The sequence below is a fragment of the Myotis brandtii genome, unplaced genomic scaffold (genome assembly GCF_000412655.1).
Source record: "Myotis brandtii unplaced genomic scaffold, ASM41265v1 scaffold417, whole genome shotgun sequence".
Taxonomy (NCBI): domain Eukaryota; kingdom Metazoa; phylum Chordata; class Mammalia; order Chiroptera; family Vespertilionidae; genus Myotis; species Myotis brandtii.
In genome coordinates, this window is record NW_005366017.1 from 1,083,158 (window position 1) to 1,101,946 (window position 18,789).

The 18,789-nt window shown below is 41.9% G+C and overlaps 1 protein-coding gene across 1 annotated transcript in view; it reads left to right on the top strand.

The window, feature by feature from the left end:
• The window catches only part of ANO2 (anoctamin 2, calcium activated chloride channel), a 163,529-nt gene that overhangs the window by 93,295 nt on the left and 51,445 nt on the right, over positions 1 to 18,789 (top strand). The window contains exons 6-8 of the mRNA XM_014545687.1: positions 2,080 to 2,231; positions 5,077 to 5,131; positions 8,184 to 8,235. Of these exons, the coding sequence (XP_014401173.1) occupies positions 2,080 to 2,231; positions 5,077 to 5,131; positions 8,184 to 8,235 (259 nt within the window). The remainder of the gene's footprint in view (positions 1 to 2,079; positions 2,232 to 5,076; positions 5,132 to 8,183; positions 8,236 to 18,789) is intronic.

Genomic DNA, 18,789 nt, shown 5'->3' on the forward strand with positions numbered 1-18,789 from the left:
GTGATCAGGCTGGCAGGCAGAAGTGGTTAGGGGCAATCAGGCAGGCAGGCAAGCGGTTGGGAGCCAGCAGTCCTGGATTGTGAGAGGGATGTCCGACTACCAGTTTAGGTCCGATCCCAGAGGAAGGCAGGGGAGGACAGTGCACTGGGCCTCTACTATTATATATTCATTAAGGTAGCTCTACACGAACTGATCTGGAAAGATATATATCTGTGAACTATTGTTAATTATAGAAGATGTGAAATATAATCACAGTTTAGAACAAAATTTAGTCATAAATGTATTTCTGAAAGAATCAGAATAAAACATACTCAAATTGCTAATAGAGATTGCTTCTGGAGAGGATTGGGTTGGAAGAGAAAGGAAACATAACATTTAGTTAACATACTTCTATGGTTTGTTTACTATGACTATTTTAATTTTATAACAGAAATTAAACCAAAATGCATAGAAAATTTATTAGAAGAAATGAACTTTGGTTATATTTCAGTTGTTAAATAAGGGTGGTTCTTTATATCCCCCAACTTAGCATAATTTTATTAAAGAACAAAATGATAACAAAAGAGGGTTACCTTTCTGTTAAAGTCCAATAGAGATACTACTCCCTCTATGTAACTTTCTTCTGATTTCTCAACTGGATGTGCTGTCTCCTTCCTTTGAACCCTCAAAGCATTTTGCATGTCTTTTGTGGCTTTTATCTCCGTCTATCTTATATGTATTCTGTACGTGTTTTACTGCTTGTCTAGATTTAAGTAACTTGAGGATATCACTAGAGAGAAGAAGACCAGCTTTCAAGTCAGAAGATCTGGATGTTGGCTCTTGTTCTAATTATCTATTGCAGCATGACGAATTAGCCCGAACTTAGTAACTTAAAACATACTCATTTTACTCTATCTTATAAGTTTTTGGTCAGAAACTTGAGCAGAGCTGGGTTGGGGGATTCTTCTGCTCCATGTGGTATTGACTGAGGTCACTTGGTGGTATTTGGCTTGGGGTTGAACTGGACAGGAGGGTCCTATAAGGCTTCCCTCACATGCCTGATGCTTGGCGGGCAGCCGAGATGCTGAGCTCGGCCTAGTTCTTTCCCTTCCTGAGTTCTCTCAGCACCTTTCTGCAGACTTCCTCCAGGTGGCCAAGGGCTTTGAGAGACCAAGGCAGAGCTGCCCATCTTCCTAAAAGATGAAAATGGCATAGTGTCACTTCTGCTGCACTGGTCAAGCAGCTACAGAGCCCATCCAGGCTTAAGAGGGTGGGAACAGAGATGCCACCCTTTGAAAGGAGAATTTGTGTAAAAAAATTGTGGCCATCATTAATTCATCGCACTATGTCTCAGTGACTATAACTGTAAGTTAGAAAGACCAAAAGTTATAATGCATGCAAAAGCATTCTGTGCATTATAAAAAGCTATATGGACTATGAATATTAATGATTATCTTGGCACTAATCTATGCCTTACTCAAGGCAGATACTTATTAGATGTTTATTACTTTGAGAGCAGACTCATTTATCAAATAGTTCCTAAGAGGAACAAAGTGTTGCTATGTGATCACTTAGGGGCATAGTGTAGTTGTGGAGTAGACTTTGGATTAGGTTGACATGAGTTAAATCCAAGCTGTCACCCAGCAACTGTCTGTGTGACCTTTGCTGACTCATCTCACCTTTCTGAGCCTTAATTTTCTCATTATAATATGAGACTAGTATTGTCTGTCTAACTGGGTTGCTATGTGCATTGAAACTAATTTATATAAAATGCTTTAGGATGGTGACTGTCACATAGTAGGTTTTCCATTTCTCTGATGGTCCTATAACAAAGTCATATAGAAAGTTTGGACTCATCGCTCATTCCTTTACATTGGTCACCTCTACTCACACAAATAATTAGAGGGAGTCCAGAGCCTATGTCCTTGTGAAACCATCAGGGAAAGGGAAGGACCCTACTTCTTGTTTCTCCCAGTCTCCTCTGTCCCCAGAGTGGTCCCCTCCAGAGATCTGGACCCTGTGCAGCTTTGGTTGGTAAGTCACTCTTCTCTGAATGTTGTTTATGGCCTCCTTTCAGACCTATGACTTTGCCTTTCATAGATGTATGAGATCAAAACAGAAGGCTGCATTGCAAAGAAGTTCAATGAGATTCTGCAGAAGCTGAGCTCACCCCTGAAGCCCAGAGTTCCAGAGCATAGTAACAACAGGATGAAAAACCTATCCTACCCATTCTCCAGGGAGAAAATGTACCTGTGAGTAATAGAACTTCAGGGGTAGGGATGTGAGGGAGGATGGGCAAGAAAATCAAACACCACTCAGTCATAGAGAGAATGTCCCATGCCTGGGAGAGTGGGGAGGAAGCATACTCTCCTGGTGAAATATTTTCTGCATCTCCTTCTGTAAGTGAGATTATCACAAATAACTCTTGAATTTACATTGAATTTATATCCTGAATATTTGTCCAGTGGCTTTGGGGGAAACCTGACATTTCAGTCACTTTGCATGATGGATGGAGAATCAGGGAGCAGACAATTATAAACTTGGGACTCAGATTCCTGTTTACATTCTGTGGGGAAACCATTCTGCTCAGTTCCCAGTCTGATAGGATTTTAACTTCTGTGATAAGTCAGTGAGAAGGTGGATGAAGCTTTTGGATTTCTGTATTTTCAGCTGCCTATTCATAAATGTATTGACTCTGCAGAGACTTGCTCCCCACACCCAACCCTAGGTGAGGGAATAACAGCTCTTCACAGGGATGGCCATTTGGAAAAACTTTGGATGGGGAAGAAATGGTTGGAAAGTGGCAGATGCAACAGCCCAGCATTTGTTCTGTTTTAGGAGCTAGTAAGAAAACAAGACTATTGTGTGACTTTTGCTGCTGATAAGATAAAAGAATCGAGCAAGAGAGGGAAAGGAAGGGGCATGGAAAGGCAGAAAAGATATGAGGATCTGTCTCTTTTGAGGAGATGTTATTTATGGGAGCTGTGTTTCTGCTGGCTATTGGATAGTATATCCTACCCATCTTTGCCATATTCGATAATGATTCTATACACATATATATGCTGTCCTTTTGCATATGTTCCCTCATTGAATTCCCTCCTGGCATTAATTCTGGTCACCAATTCCAATGTGTGTGTGTGTGGGTTTTTCCAGATGACCAAGAAATTTTCCAACACTAGCTGGATGTCTTACAATTGAACCCAATTCTGATACTATCTACCTGGAGGTAGTATCAGATTTCCCAGGTTGACAGCTCAGTCCTACAAGACCCCACCCCACTTCTGATGCCAATTACAAGTTCAGGTTGTTACCTGTGCTTCTAACTGACTAACTATAAATCAGAGGTTCCCATGTCCCCCTCTGTGGTTTCGATTAATTTGCGAGAGAAGCTCACAGACCTCAGGAAAACAGTTTACTCACTAGATTGCCAGGTTATTACAAAAGATAGAAATCAACAATCAGATGGTGAGATCCCAAACAAAGGAATTTTTGCCTTTGTGTTGGAACCTGCCAGGTGTCATGTGGGAGAACTCTGATCTTCCCACTTGGGAGCTCTCTGAAACCCTTCCTTTTGGGTTTTTATGGAGGCTTCATTATATAAGCATGGTTAATTAACTCATTGATCTTTGATGACTGATTCAACCTCTAGCCCCTCACCCCTCCCAGGAAATCAGGTGGTGGGACTGAAAGCTCCCACTCTCTATTCATGTTGGTTCCCTTAGAAACCAGCCTCCTTCCTAAGGTGCTTTCTAAAAGTCACCTCATTGTGGTAGGAAGGGCTTATTATGAATAACAAACTCCCGTTTCACCTTTATGGCTCTGAAGTGATTTCAAGAACTGAGGATAGAGACAAAATTTTATGACAAAAGATGCTCCGATTGCTCTGATTGCGCAGAAAATTCCAAGGTTTTGGGAGCTACGAGCCAGGATCAGTGATGAAGACCAAACTATGTATTTATTATAAATCACAATATTACAACCTCTTGTGAGGTGGCCATCCACATGTATCCCTTTATTATAGAGAGGAAATCAAGGTCCAGGGTCTGTCCAAGATTATACAGTCGTAAGGGGCTGACCTGGAACTGGCATGCTGACTCCTGGCCTGCTGTCCTTTTTGTGCTCTGTGTTTCTTCTGTGCTTCCCCTTCCCTGGGCCTTCCTTCATGCCAGCCCTGGCATTGAACTGCCCCTCCCACACAGCCCCATTCATTCAGCTTCTGTGATCCTTCAAGTCCAGTTCCTAAAAACCATGTTCTTGAAGAATTCTCTGATCTTTCCAACCAGAATATGGTCTCCATCCTCAGACTTCTCACAGCAATGGTCTACATATTATCATGTCTATTTTGCATCAGTTGTTTGGAAACATACCTACCCCAGTGTCTGGGCTCCTGGGGGCTGGGAGCATGTCTCATGCATCTGTGTGTCCTCTGGCACAGTGTCTCAAGCACAGTAACTCTACACAGCTGGGATTTTTATTTTTTGAGTGAAAGGTCAATATTTGAAGGTTAGAACAGATACAGGCCTTGCATAATTAGGACTCTGGTATCTAACTAATATGATATAGTGACAACATTAAATGACTCTCTGAAAAACAAAGAGTTATAATTCCAACACCCTGAAACTATACTCTTTTTGCTTTGTGTGTTTATACTCTCTTTGTCCACACACAGGAATCCTTTTAGCATTCCTTTATTTTTAAAACTTTATAGTATAATATTTTTCAATGATAGTCTGAAAATTTTCTATTTATAAAGTTTTAGTAATCATAATTTTCAATGGCTACATGATAATTTATCATATAGATTTTGGAATTGGCATCGTATCTCCATAACCTTATTGAAAGTAACTTCGTGATGAACATTTTTATCTATGAAACTTGTTTCTTCTGTTAAATTTATTTTCTCTGTGATAAATCTCTATGATAAGTTTTCAGAATCACTGGGTCAAAAAGAGTATAAACGTGAGTTTGTGTGAGTGTGTGTGTCTCTTACACATCTTGCTATGGTGCTTTTTAAAAGTTTGCTCTGGGCCCGGGTGAAGTGGTCTCAGGACAAAGTTACTAAAATGAGTTGACCTTCTGCTTTCTTGGTATCTCCAGGTACAACATTCAGGATAAGGACACCTTCTTTGACAATGCCACCCGTAGTCGAATTGTGAGTAAACAGGCTAACCAGGTGCTCAACCAGGTGTGGTGGGCCCAGGAAAGGGTGGGGGAAGACCAAGTACCCAGTTTGGCAGGACATCCTCTTGCCCTTCCTGCTACCTCCCATTGTCATTTGCTTAGAGTTGTCTAGCAACTGAGAGAAATGTGCGGATGCTTTCTAATCCCAGTAGCAAAAGAGAGTGGACTAACAGTTGTCTGAAGGGAGAAAAATAGGGGGTTGGGTGAAAAAGGTGAAGAGGTTAAATAAAAACAAACAAACAACAAAACAACAAAAAACCCAACTCATAGATACACACAACAGTATGATGATTACCAGAGAGGGAAAGGGAGATGGGGGAGGTATAAGAGGGTAAAGGGAGGATAAATGGTAATTGAAGGATAATTGACTTGGGGTGGTGAACACACAATAAAATATACAGATGATGTGTTATAGAATTGTACACCTGAAATCTATATAATTTTATTAACCAATGTCACCTGAATAAATTCAATAAAAAAGCAGAAAATTGTCCTCACTCAGGGTTAAGAGGAGTGTTTTCTCATTAGAGTTCTCCACTTATACCCTTCTTGGAATCACAAAAACAGGGACTCTCAGAGCTGGTGGAGACTTTCAGGTAGTCAGGGGGCCCCCTTGTTTTACAGTTGAGCAAACTGAGGCTCTGAGAAGCAATGAGTTGAGAAAAATTCAAACAGATCATTAGTGTCCAAATGAGAACTCATGGCTGGGCCACTGTGCTTCTTTCTTTCACCCCCAGGGAAGTCCTTGCATTCCTGTCACGGAATGTAAGAACTCACCAGTTTGTCCAAGAATAAAATTACCAACTCATTCAATAGAAAGCCAAAATTCATGACTATACTGTTCTTCTACAGTCTTTTTGCATGAAAAAAAGTGAAGTCAAGTTTTTGAATTTTGTAGGATGATTGATTCCAGTGAAAATCTGCATATGGCCTGTGCCCCTGTGGCCCCAATCTGAACTGTAGGGTGATTGGTTTACTCACTGATCAGTTTATTCTCTACCCATTTAGAGAACATTCAGCTTATGAACAGAGGAGGGAAAGAGGGGCCCAAGGAATGCTGGACTCGTGCTCATGCCACAGAGGAAATGATGGCGGTGTGTTCTCATTGGTCCCTAGGAAAGAACTTAAGTTTCAACAGAAGGAGGAATAAGGATTAGATACTCAGCAAAACTTTCTAGTCAATAGGGTGATAAGGATAAAAAGGGAGGTGATCAGAGGAAGCTACAGCACATTTCCAAGGCATGCTGAAAACATGGCCATGACTCTTTGCAGGATGGGCAAGAAAATACTTCAGGTCCCTTACCCTAGTGTCTTAGGAAGGTTTAAAATGGACATATGTGCTCTGGTTGGTGTGGCCCAGTTGGTTGGGCATCATCCCCTGCACCAAATGGTTGCTGGTTTGATTCCTGATCAGGGCACATGCTTGGGATATGGGCTTGATCCCTTCTCACATTGATGTTTCTCCCTTTTCTCTTCCTTTCTCTCTAAAAATCAAGAAACCATTTTTTAAAAAAGTAAAAAATAAGCATATGATTTCTTTTATCTTTTTATGGAAAAAACCATAAACTTCCCATTTTTTTGGTTGATGCTCTTAGAAGCCACTTAAATCTCCCTGAGGCTTGGATCTCATGTCTTTGAGGGAATTACAGGGTGTTGTGGAGATTACCCGATAATTGCAAAGTGCTTGTAAAATAATACAATGCCATATAAATGCTATTCTTAATTATTATTGCTGTTGAATTGCTGTACTGTATTTTAAATGAATTAAACATTCCTGGGCTCCGTTCTGCTAGAAGTTATTTATTTACTGCTCCCTCTAGGTCTGTGGCTGGAATGTGGGAGTGTGAATGGTGATGGAATAACACATTTTCCATTCATCTCTTCTAGAAACTTCTTCCTTCCCATCCTGCCCTTTCGCCAGTCTACCCCACACTGTGAGAAGAGAAAGAGCCTTGATTTTTGTCTTGGGGTCTACTCTGCCCTGGGGACCTCACCCACATCTATAAATGTCTTCTCTGTGCTTCTTTTTTGTGGGCATCTGAGCAGCCCAGCTATTTATCCCAGAGAAAACTTCCTTGCTGGGCATCTTTTCATAGCCTGGCACAGGCTTGGAACACACTGAAGGGTAGTGATTGGCCAGCAGGTTTACCCTGGCCATCTGTGTCCCTGTTTTCTCTGCTGGGGATACACTCAGCACCCCTATCTCCCATGAGAGAGACTCCCCTGCAAGTCCCTAGTCCAGGGTTTGTTGGTCCATTTAGACATGCAGTAGTCACTGAGCAGGCAGCCCGCTGGGTGTCCAGGATGTGCTCAGAGGCATGGAGTTTTGAGAAAGTGTCTGATATGCTTTGATTGGGAAGGCAAGCTGAGGACTCAGGAGAAAAACAGGAATAATAGTACTAATGGTCAACACATAGGTGGCCCTTTTAGAGTTTACAAAAGGCGAAAATGGTTCCTCAAAGCAGCTGTGACATAGCTCTACTACAGAGGAGGCAATGAACCCTCACGGAGCTGCTCAGGACCCCTCTGCTAGGAACCAGGATTAGAACCGGATTTGTCTGCCTCCCTGTGCTGTGCTGACCCCCAGCATGGCACTAATCAGGGCTGGTGGAGAGGAAGGACATCCTCCTCCTGGTCTTTCTTCCCCAAGGCAGACAGGGCATCCTGTGCACCACCAGGCGCCTCCTCCCGATCCCTCCAGAGGGCGCTATGGGTCTGGGCTCCCTGATGTGTTTTCCTTGCCTTCTGTAACTGAACTTATAGCCTTTCCTTTCTTAAAAAATTTTCAGGGTGGGGCGAAGGGTGTGTGTGTGTGTGTGTGTGTGTGTGTGTGTGTGTGTGTTGATTCTTTGTTTCCTCAAAGCACTCAAGTTTGAGTGGGTTTGACAAGCAGTCCATGAGCTTGGCACATGCTTGGCTTCCCCCTCCCTGGAAACAGGTCTAGCCGCCGGGTCTCCGCCCGCCCCCCACTGTGGTGACGCACGCGGTCAAGGCCCTCACAGCCCTGCTCTCATCCGTTTTAGGTGCATGAGATCCTGAAGCGCACAGCGTGTTCCCGAGCCAACAACACAATGGGTAAGGACCCCTTGCCCCACCCATAGACATAATGCTGACGGGGTGCTGAGGGGGCCAGAGCTGTCCTTTCAACAGCTCGCTTGGTGGGCAGCAAAGAACAAGACAAACAAATGCCCCACACAGAGGGGAGGAGGCTGCTTTCACTTAGGCTGGGAAACCCCGCCTTGCCCTCCAGGAGCAGAGGAGGGGGCACCCCATTTCTTGGAAGGCTGGGGCTGCTCCCCAGACTGCTATAACCTCTCCCAGATCTTCATTCCAGAAGAAAGGCATCTTAGAAGTCCTTCAGTCCAACCCCTCACTTTATGCGTGACAAAACTTACCCCCAGAGAGGGTGAATGACTTGTGTAAGGCCACACATTAGTCTGAGTGTGCCTCTTCTAAGTTTGGCATTCTTGTCACCAATTTGGCTAAATCTGTGTGCCTTGTGGTTTGTTTTTTAAATTTGAGGGTATTGGTCTTTGAAGCAGGAACCTCAGCACTTGGGAACTTGTAGTATAAGGCGAGCAGTCCAGATGCTGATGGATTACATAGAAACACATAATAGCCAGGGTAAAAATGTGAGCTTACGCACAAGCACGTGTGCTTCCCCCAGAAATCACTGCAGGTTGAACTCTCTTTCCAAAGGTGCTACCATCATCTGAATGGCTTTTGAAACCTTTGAGAGAATTTCTTTCAGAATATACTCTGTGGTGACATGTCTTTGGTTTTTGAGGCGGCTTCAAATTGAAAAGAGTCCAAAGTTATTTAGAGGCAAGTCTAGTGCATAATGTAGGCAGTGAAGTGGAAGAATTATAATAGTGATGACAGCAGTAATAGCTATTATTGGAGAGGTTATCATGGACCTCATAGCTGCCTCAGTACCAAGGGAACGGCACTGAAGAGGGAATCAGAGCAGGTTTTGTACAGTGATAGCACATCCAGGATAGTGCAGACCCTCTCAAGGGGCACTTATGTATGACTCTGTTTGCTTTGATGTGCTCATCTTGCTACAAAATTCCAAATCACACTCCAAGATTTAAAAATCAAATCTTCTGTGTAATGTTATTTGTCTGGAGCATGGTGCTTATAAGGAAAGGATGTGAGTGGGCGGGTAATTAATTAGTCCAGTTCAATTCCATGGAATGAACTGAAGCCCTCATTTTGAGCAGCCAATTGGTTATAAAGACAACCAGAGGAGTCAAGAGATCTTAGGAAGTATTTCGTATTTTCTCATAGCCTCCATCAAAGTTCTTGAATTTGTCCTCGCTGCTTGACCAGTTCACTCCTCAACCCCATTAATTTCCATTTTATCCTTTCACACCCTCCCTAATTTGACCAAAACTGCCCCCTCGGATATCATAGGTGACTTCTTACTTCCCACATTTCATGGCCTTTTTCTTAGTCCTCATCTTCCTTAACTTCCTACATCTTTCCAAGCTTTCTTTACAGAACCTCCATCTTCTGAGAGTTGATATCCAGGAAGGGGCTGCTGATCTACTGACCTGCTATTGTTCTGCTTCTACTGCTGGACCACCCTTTCTTTGGTTCCTCTCCCTTCTCCCACATTTTGGATGTTGTCTCCATGTTTCTTTGGCCTCCTTTCTCTCTCTCTCTCTCTCTCTCTCTCTCTCTCTCTGTCTGTCTCTGTCTCTCTCTGTAAAGATGATTTGTAACAGTATATTATCATTTCCTGTTTCTTCCACCAGTTCCTGCCCAGCATTTCCAACTGCTTGATTGATACCTCCACTGAGATGTTCACCAGAACCTTAAAGTCAATATATCTAATATTCTATTTCTATCTCATTCCCTCTCTCTCCTTTGCCCTCTCTCACCAGTGCTTTTCTTCCTGTTAATGTGACTATTGTCCTCTCTCCTTTTGCTCATGTTGTTCCCTTTGCATGAATGTCCTTCCCCCAGTCTCATTCCTGCCCACCCCCAGACCAAATATAATTGTCCAATGAGTTCTCTTTAATACCCCCTTTTTTCAGCACTCCTACAAAACGAAATCTCTTTCTTGCAGGTTATCTGTGTCCATGGCTTAGACACGGAAGACATTCCTTAAGATGTGTCTGAATCATCTTTCATGCTCCAATGCACTTAGCTGTCTGCCTTGCACATTCTGCTCCGTTAATGTGGCTTCATGAATTAATTAAACATGACTATCCTGCTAGTTTCATAGCAGTAGCTGTCGAGTTCCTGACTTCCCGTGTCCATGTACAAATGACTTAACTTCTCTGCAACTCAGGTTCCTTTTATGTCCAGTGGGGATAATAATATCTATTTGAAGGGTTTTTTGTAAAGATTAAATAAGAAGCTATTAGTCTGTCTCATAAACTGGGAAGTCCCTAAGAACTAAAGTTTATTTTGAGAAACAGTCTCCAGAGTGCTGAAAGGTCATTAGAGACCCTCTGCTTTAACACTGAATTTTTTCCTTTGAGGATCTGAGGTCTTGGTTGTGTTTGTTGTTGTTTGTTTTTTATGTCTCAAAGCCAAACACCTTAAGGATTTTGTTGTTGTTGAGTAATTTTCAAAAAATGTTTTTTTAACATTCAGAAAACATTTCTTGAGCACCTGCTATGTGTCAAATGATGTTATAGAAACTAAGAGACGCCAAGGTGAATTTTACCTAATTTCTACCCTCGAGAGGCTCTTAGTTTAGCCATGCAGACAGACATATAAACTGACAGTTATGAGATAACCTGGCAGGTACAATAATAGAGACATGTTCAGAGTGCAAAGGGAACATAGAAGAGGAAGCAATTACTTCCACATCTGTGTCTAAGTATCAATGTAAATTTTCTAGTATTAGTTTTATAGCCCGAGAGAAAGCAGGCATCTCAGTAATTCTCATCTCCAATTACAAATAGGTACAAAGAGGATAAGTGTTCACTGGGTCATACACTGAGTCACTGTCAGAATTGGGTCTGGAACTTGGGTTTCCTTGCTCCACCCCTATTTTTCCTACCTTTGGGATTCTATGAACTATAAGTGGAGTTAGTTTGGGTCTTTAAAGTCGGTTACTTATAGAAATAATAGTTATCTAGCTGCCAACTTATAGACTCTTGAATTGAAAGGGATAGCCTATCTCCTTTTGACATATGATGAACCTGAGATCCTAAGGTGCCAATGTACTTCTGCTATAATCTTGGGAGAGAATCATGAAGAAGTGAGTTTAAGTTCTATCACTACTAAATTCTGTTAGATTGTGGCAGACTATATTGTGTCCATTAGCCTCAGTTTTCCTTCACTTATAAGATGATGAAAAATGAAAAGCAGAGATTAACAGATATTATAAAGTCTCTTCCTTAGTGTCATTTAATATATTTTAAGGTAAGGCTTAAATAAGCAACTCACTATACTGTAAATTTTAAAAACCTATTATGATTTCTGTGCTTTAAGCATGGGCATTATGAAAATTTAGTGATGAATTATTTTCTATCTAGATTCTCAGAACTAAATATCCAACTATACATTCAATATCTTCATGCAGTTGCTCTGAAAGAATCTGAACTACAGTGTGAACCAAAAGGACCATATAGATTTCCCTTTGGGGGACAACACAGTTCCCACCCATATAATCCAAATTTCAATAAACACTAGCTCTCAATTTCTCAAGCCAGGAATTATAACTAAGTACTTTTGAGTTGACTGACCTCTCAAACATCTCTACAATTGGTACAATTTTTCTCTTCACAACCATTATCCTGGTCTATATGAGCTGTATTATTTTTTACCTGAATTACTTTTCCAACCACTTAGACATCTTCTTATCCCCAGTTTTGTCTATTTTAACCCATTCTATAAAATGTAGCCTGTTTTTAAAAGGCAGATTTCATTATATCACTGGCCTGCTTGAAATAGTAAAATAGATCCACATTTCTCTTAGATAAAATGCAAACTCCTTAATAGTTACATATTGTTATGGACTTGATATTTGTTGCCCTGCCCCAAATTCATACATTAAATCCTAACTCCCTTTCCCCCAAATAAGTAAAGTCTGGTAGTTGCACAGTAGCTACTGGTGATTTATTAGCTTTGTAACAAGGGACATATGACTGAACTTCTCTGCTTCCCAGCAATGAAGAACCCTGAAGACCAGTTTTCACCTTGTTTGACTTCTGCTTAGGAAAATCAAGTCTTTTCTAAGCTCCTTAGTCAACTTAAACAATCTTACTTAGAAGATTAGGAAGAATGAAAAATATGATAACAGGGTGAGGCCTCAAGATAATACGGGCCTTTGAGCCATGGGGTGAATTTTGTTTTATTGATCTTTTCTCTGGTTGGGAAGAGAAGCACAAATGGCATAGAATTGACTTAGACCCTCCAGAGGATGATTACTTCATACAAAGAAGAAAAAAAGGAGGACAGTACTTAGAACTGTTGTCCAAGGTATTTTGTTGATCCTTCACCCTTGGCATTAACTTTTATGAGGTCATTACTTCTGTGACTAATGTACAAAGCCTTATTCCCTTTCCTACTATACCAGATTACAGTGGAAATTAAAAGATGGGAAAGATAATAAAGATTAGAATTAGAAGATGGAAAAAAGTACTAAAGGTAATAATAATTCAGAAATACTCTCTCTTTTTTTTAGTATTATTACTTTTTTTCTTTGTGGAAACTGCATTATTTGAATGACTGCTTTTGCAAAGCATTAAGCTGTATACAAGTTGTATGTATTGAATTATTTATTTTCCTGTTCTGTTCCATAACATTTCTGAGGTGGCTTACAAGAAAAACAATAAAACAGCATAATATAAATAATAAATTAAACAATAAGAAACAGGAAAAGCACAAATTAAAATGAAATGTCAAAACTAGGAGAAAAAAAATAGACTACAAATATTTAAACCATAAGGCCCTCTAGTTTCTGCAGTTGGGCTGCAAATTTGACCTTGAGCCAAAGTGAAAGGGGAATATGGTTAGTGGTTTAGTTCTTGATGTTCTCAGCAACATCTTTTTGTATAGAAAAATTTCTAAATCTCTCATACTAGTCTCTCTTTTCTTATGTATAACTAGAGGCCCAGTGCACAAAATTTGTGCAGGGTAGGTTCCCTAGGTCTGGCCAGCGATCAGGGCCGATCTGTGGGGTGACTGGCAGAGTGATGGGGGGCTCCTGCTGGCACCCACCTTGGCTGGCCTAGGGCCTGTGGGCTGGGGGCAGCTCCTGCATTGAGCATCTGCCCCCTAGTGGTCAGTGGACATCATAGCGACTGATTGTTCCGACATTCGGTCAGTTTGCATATTAGGCTTTTATTATATAGGATAGGTCAGCATATATTCCCTGTATAAATGCATAGTAACCCTTTCTGGATGATTCAGGAGCATTACTAAGAACATACTTCTTTTTTATTTTTTAATGTTTCTTCAAGGGTTGCTTGCTCCACACTCTTTGATTTCTTGAATTTTTGACCCAGGTTAGCGTCCTTTCTGAGTTTTGTTATTTCAGTTTTGCTTTTCTGTTTGGGAGACAGAAAAACAAGCTGGTTAGAATTTTAGGTAAAGAGAGAGTGAAGGAGGGTCTGAAGGATTCTGCTGTGGTTAAAGTACATTAACATAACATTAGGGAACAGGTTTTATGAGCTCTAGATACTTTTTTTTCTGAGCTCTCTGTTGTGGGAGCTGAGATAACCAGATAAGAGGTGTCTGTACAAATAAGGTATAACTGTAACCAATATATAAGGACCAAATAATAAGGACCCTTTGCACATGTGTAGCTGTATGCTTTCAAAACACTTTTACTCTCATTATTTCCTGTACACTACCATGCAAAATAGGTTCAACAGATGTTAACTCATTTCACCATAGAGGGATTACCTTGGTTAGAGACTCAGAGCCAGATTTAGAACTTAGGTTCCTTAGCTTGTCTTCATAGCTCTTTAATCAATTAATAAATGAATAAAGTTATTGGGAAAGGTTTCCCAGAAAGGTGGAAGCTGAGGTCTGCCCAATGTTAGATTCATTTATTCATTCAAAATTTTTTTTTATTGAGTACCTACTATGTGTCATTCAGATTCTAGAACTAAGGGAATAGAGTAGGGAATCAAACAAACACAACAGACACCAATCCCTGCCTTTATGGGGTGGGCTTACTTTTGAAATAACATTTAAGGACAAGAGGAAATAAGCCACATGGTTGTCTGGCAAGAGAGATACATACAAAGAAAGCAAATAATAAAACGACCTGATGGGAGCCACTCCAGAGAATCAGAAACAAATGACACACTCAAATCAGGAAAATTTAGGTTGGGAATAGTAATAGAGAGGCCATTTACAAAGGTGTGGATAGGGAATCTCTCTCTTATTTACCCCTGGAAGGGAAGGATTATGGACCAATGCACACATGATGTTCAGAAACTAAATATATTTGTGAGTTTTGGTTTTGCATGGTGGCAGTAGCATGTGAGCCATCACAGACGTGGCCCAACCCCATGATGTCTCCTTAATCATTACATAAGGCCAGCTTTCAGGGTCTGGGAGTTTACCCCATCATGGAAAGCCTTTAAAGTACACTTGACCATGGAAAGAAACCCAAACCCCTGTGATCACGTCAGAGGATGGACACCTTTCCTGTTCCTTCATGTGGAAGTCATTGTTGCCTTTTCATGGACAGAGAATTGCAGATTGATGGAGCTACATTTTCATAGGCACTTTGGTGTCAGAGCATTTACACGAATATGCTTTGGGCATCTCCCCTCCCCACTCAGGAGACGATGTCTTAATTATTTTGACTGAAGCCAGACCATGTTGTGTGCTGTAAACATCTGGTTTATCATTCATGCAGCTGAACTGGTTTATATTTTGTTAAAAGAAAAGACTTTGGATTAAAGGCATTTAAGTAATTAAACACATGTCAAGACAATTTGGTGATGGGTAAATATAGTCTCTGCTCAGTGCACCGTCTGGGGGCTCTGGTTTAGATTTACGTCCGGCTGGAGTGCAGGGATGAAAGCAGCATGCCGGGTGGATTGGGCCCTGTTCTGGGGGGGGGATCAAAACCAAATGGGTTTTCAGGAGTTCAGCACCGTTCCTCTAAGAACCTGTCCTGATGGAGTAGTTTCCTTTGAGTTTGGCCTGGAAGGACTAGAGCTTAGTCCCTGTCACCCAGAGCCACTTGCAGATTTAATAAGACTCTCTGGGAGGCAGACCATAAACTGTGTTTTGATTGATCCTTTGTGTCCAGGAAACCAGAGATGTTTCAGAAGCTAAATGCTAGGCCTCAGGTTTGTGTTATGAGTGTGTGTTTTCAGGTACCAGTCTTGGGCCCGAGCCCGCTCTGCTCTGTCCCTTGGTCCTGACCCTATGGATGCAGAGGACCTATCTGGCTGGATCAGGCTGTGCAGAGCTGTGGTTAGTGCTGAGCAAAGAGGAAGCACAAACCTTGTCCTTTGGGAGTTACAGTTCTAACAGCAATAGGTATGAAGTACCTGGTGATTTGATGGGACTTAGAAATTAGGGAGGGTGTCCCTAGTGAGCTGTACTTAGAGCCGAGACACTGCTCTTCTCTGTGGGTAGAGGGAACACCCTCCATGCTTTCTCCCTCTCCCAGGCCCCATGTCTGGGAGTAATGGGAAAAGAGGTTGGGCATCTCTCTCCCTGGGTCTAGAACAGAGAGGAAGGACTATAGACGTGATCCTGAAGAAGAAAGCTTTGCCATTATGGCCACATGGATGGAACCAATTAACCCATTTTTGCTGAGAAGAAAGGAAAAAAATGAGAATTTCAATTTTCAAAGCAGAGACTCTTTTTAAAAAAATGTTTGATTATTTTCTTCTTCTTTCAGACCAATTTTCATGCTTGTTTGGGGGTAGAATCTTGGTTTCTGAAGTCTGTGGGTGACCCAAGAGGACAAAACAATTCCCATTCTTGGGTGAAGTTGTGGATGCACAGTGACTTTGCAATTTGCCTCTGCCCCCCCATTCCTCTTTCTTTTATGTCCTATTCCCTCCCTCTGCTCAGCAGCCAGTGATTGGGATTGCCCATAGGACACCATCTGAAAAAGAGGAGGTCTGTAGCCCTGGGAGACAGAGACACATTCCATGACTGCATGTGGGGGCTCTGGTTATCTGGGTTAGGATCACATGAATCATATTGGCTCCAAGGCAAAGAACCATTTGTTGGGCTTCCTCTCTTAGGAAGTGGACTAATGAATTGGAGTTTAAAGTTTCTTCATCAGCATAGATTGCCAAAGAAAACTGAAATAGTGAGGAAGGTGGGTGCCTGTGATAAATGGAAAGTCACTGAGATAAGTTTAGCCATAGGGTGGTTATTTGTAACAACCATTATTCTTTCTGTGTTCCCAGCAGGGAACTTGGTGCTATAAATAAGAGGCAAAGGTGAAAGGGGAGTGCTCTCTGATTTCAGGTACTTTGTAGACCTTTGAGGGACACGAAACAATTTTGCGCACACAAAATTCCACAAGTGAAGCAAGCTGCCTGCTTTAGGCATGCATTGGAAAGGAAACTTTATTTGAGATGGGGGTGGGGTGCACAGCTTTAGACCTCCAATGATTTGAAATCTTTCTGAGGATCTGGCAGTAGGACCCAGGAGTTCAGGTTGTCAGCCTAATTCTCTCAGACACTCAGCTACTGTGCTCAGCAAAGCTGAGAATTAGCAGAAGAGTTCAACACCTGTTTAATTTTCCCCATGCAGTTTTGAGACTGTCTTTAGGGTGTATACTGCTGCCATGGCAACCATGGGGTGTGGGGCAGGGGGTAGACAGGGAGAGGGGAGGAGAGATTGGGTGGGGTAGTGCGTGGGGTGTGGTCTAGTTGAAGACCTACCCGCCTGTGATGCTTCAGCCTCTATCCATGTTGACAGCCCTTGTGTAGCTTTGAACTACCCCACCCCCTCCCGACGTGGGACTCCTCCCCTTGATTATTGTAGGGTGGCTTCACATTGCTGTGGTTATGGCTCTTGAACTGATTAATGATGCTCAGAGTGAAATTGTAGTCTTGCAAGTAGGACAAATCTGCAGCTCATTGAGCCTTGGGGCACCCCTCCCCCAACCCGCACTCCCTTTACCCACCCTCTGATCCCCCTACTCCCCAAAGTTATTTCTGATGTTTTATGTTCATGCCAAGGAGGAAACTCAAAATCAGTAAAGGACTGGTCCTTTGGTAATGCCGCTGCACCAAACACAGCTCTCAACTCATTGGAAAATGGCCACTTCTGCTGAGTGCCCCCTGTGGCCTCTGTTCCCATTGGGCCCATGGCTGGTCTTTCTGGCATCCAGTATCCTAGAACTGAGCGAATAGGCACAAGATTTGAGGAAGGGGTGGCTGACAGAGGAGAGAGGATTGTTTAAGAGCCTCTGCAATTTCTGGGCTTGTAGGTGGGGCATTGGGTAGAAATGGGAGGTGAAAAATCATGAATTTTAATGAGTAACTGTTGTTTAGATTTGTTATCCAAATCTGTCCTTTATTCAGAGCCCTGAAAATGCAGATTACTTAAGAGTTGAGATAGCATATATGTGTTTCCCTCCAAAACCAATTTTCTCCTCATCTCACTCCTATCTATAATCTCTTTGGAAAGAATGATTCAGGGCAGAAAGTGCATTTGAGACGAGGGAAATCACTATGTAGCAGAGACTCCCTACACGCCCCATGATTAAGTGTGCCTCCCAGCATGGCAGGATCCTCGGTGCTGGAATTGGTGAGAATAATCCCTCCCATCTGAGTCAGGCAGAACATGTAGACCACTTCATAGCCGCTGAATAAAATCATGAACGAAACAATAACCATGCCTCAATGCTGAGCACAAAGTTCTCTGTTATGAGCATATTAGAGCTAAAGGGACAGAGGCCATTGATTCACTGAACATATATTTCATAGGCTTGCTATCGGCTGGTGGTGTTGAGATTAAAAAATGAATGCCTTGTGTGGCTTTTCAAACTTTTTGGTCTCAGAGACCCTTTATACTTTTAAATCATTGAGAGTGCCCAAAGGGCTTTTGTTTAGGTGGGTTATATTGATTAATATTTATTACGTTAAAAGTTAAAACTGAAAAACTTTTAAAGCACATGAACATGCAAACATACATTCCATCAGCTGTCATGGGATGATGTCATCACATGTCACAAAACTGCACTGTATACTCATGAGAGAATAGGGATGAAAAAGAAAATAATACCTTAGTACTATTATAAAAAATAGTTTTGACCTTATGAACTCACTGAAAATGTCATGGGGACTCCCAGGGTTCCCCTGATCATACTTTGAGAACTACTGCCCTGCATGCCCCTACCTGAGGCAGCTCATGGTCCACAGATCAGCCATGGACAGGAATAACCACCACTCTGTGCAGGAACAGAGTGAGTTCAGATAAAGTGCTATGGGACATATTTTTATTGATCATAATTACAGTAATTTATATAGTCATCCCTATGCTATCATTGAACATAGATATTCTCAACTGACGTTGGTGGGCATGGAGGGGGCGGTGGAGGAGGAGAGTTATTGGACTGGAGAGATCTGAATACGTGAGGACAGGAAGCATGTGAAGTTTGAGAGAGCCTGTCTGATATCAAAACATAACTTTGTATTTGGGAAATGAAAAAATATTGCTCTTACACTA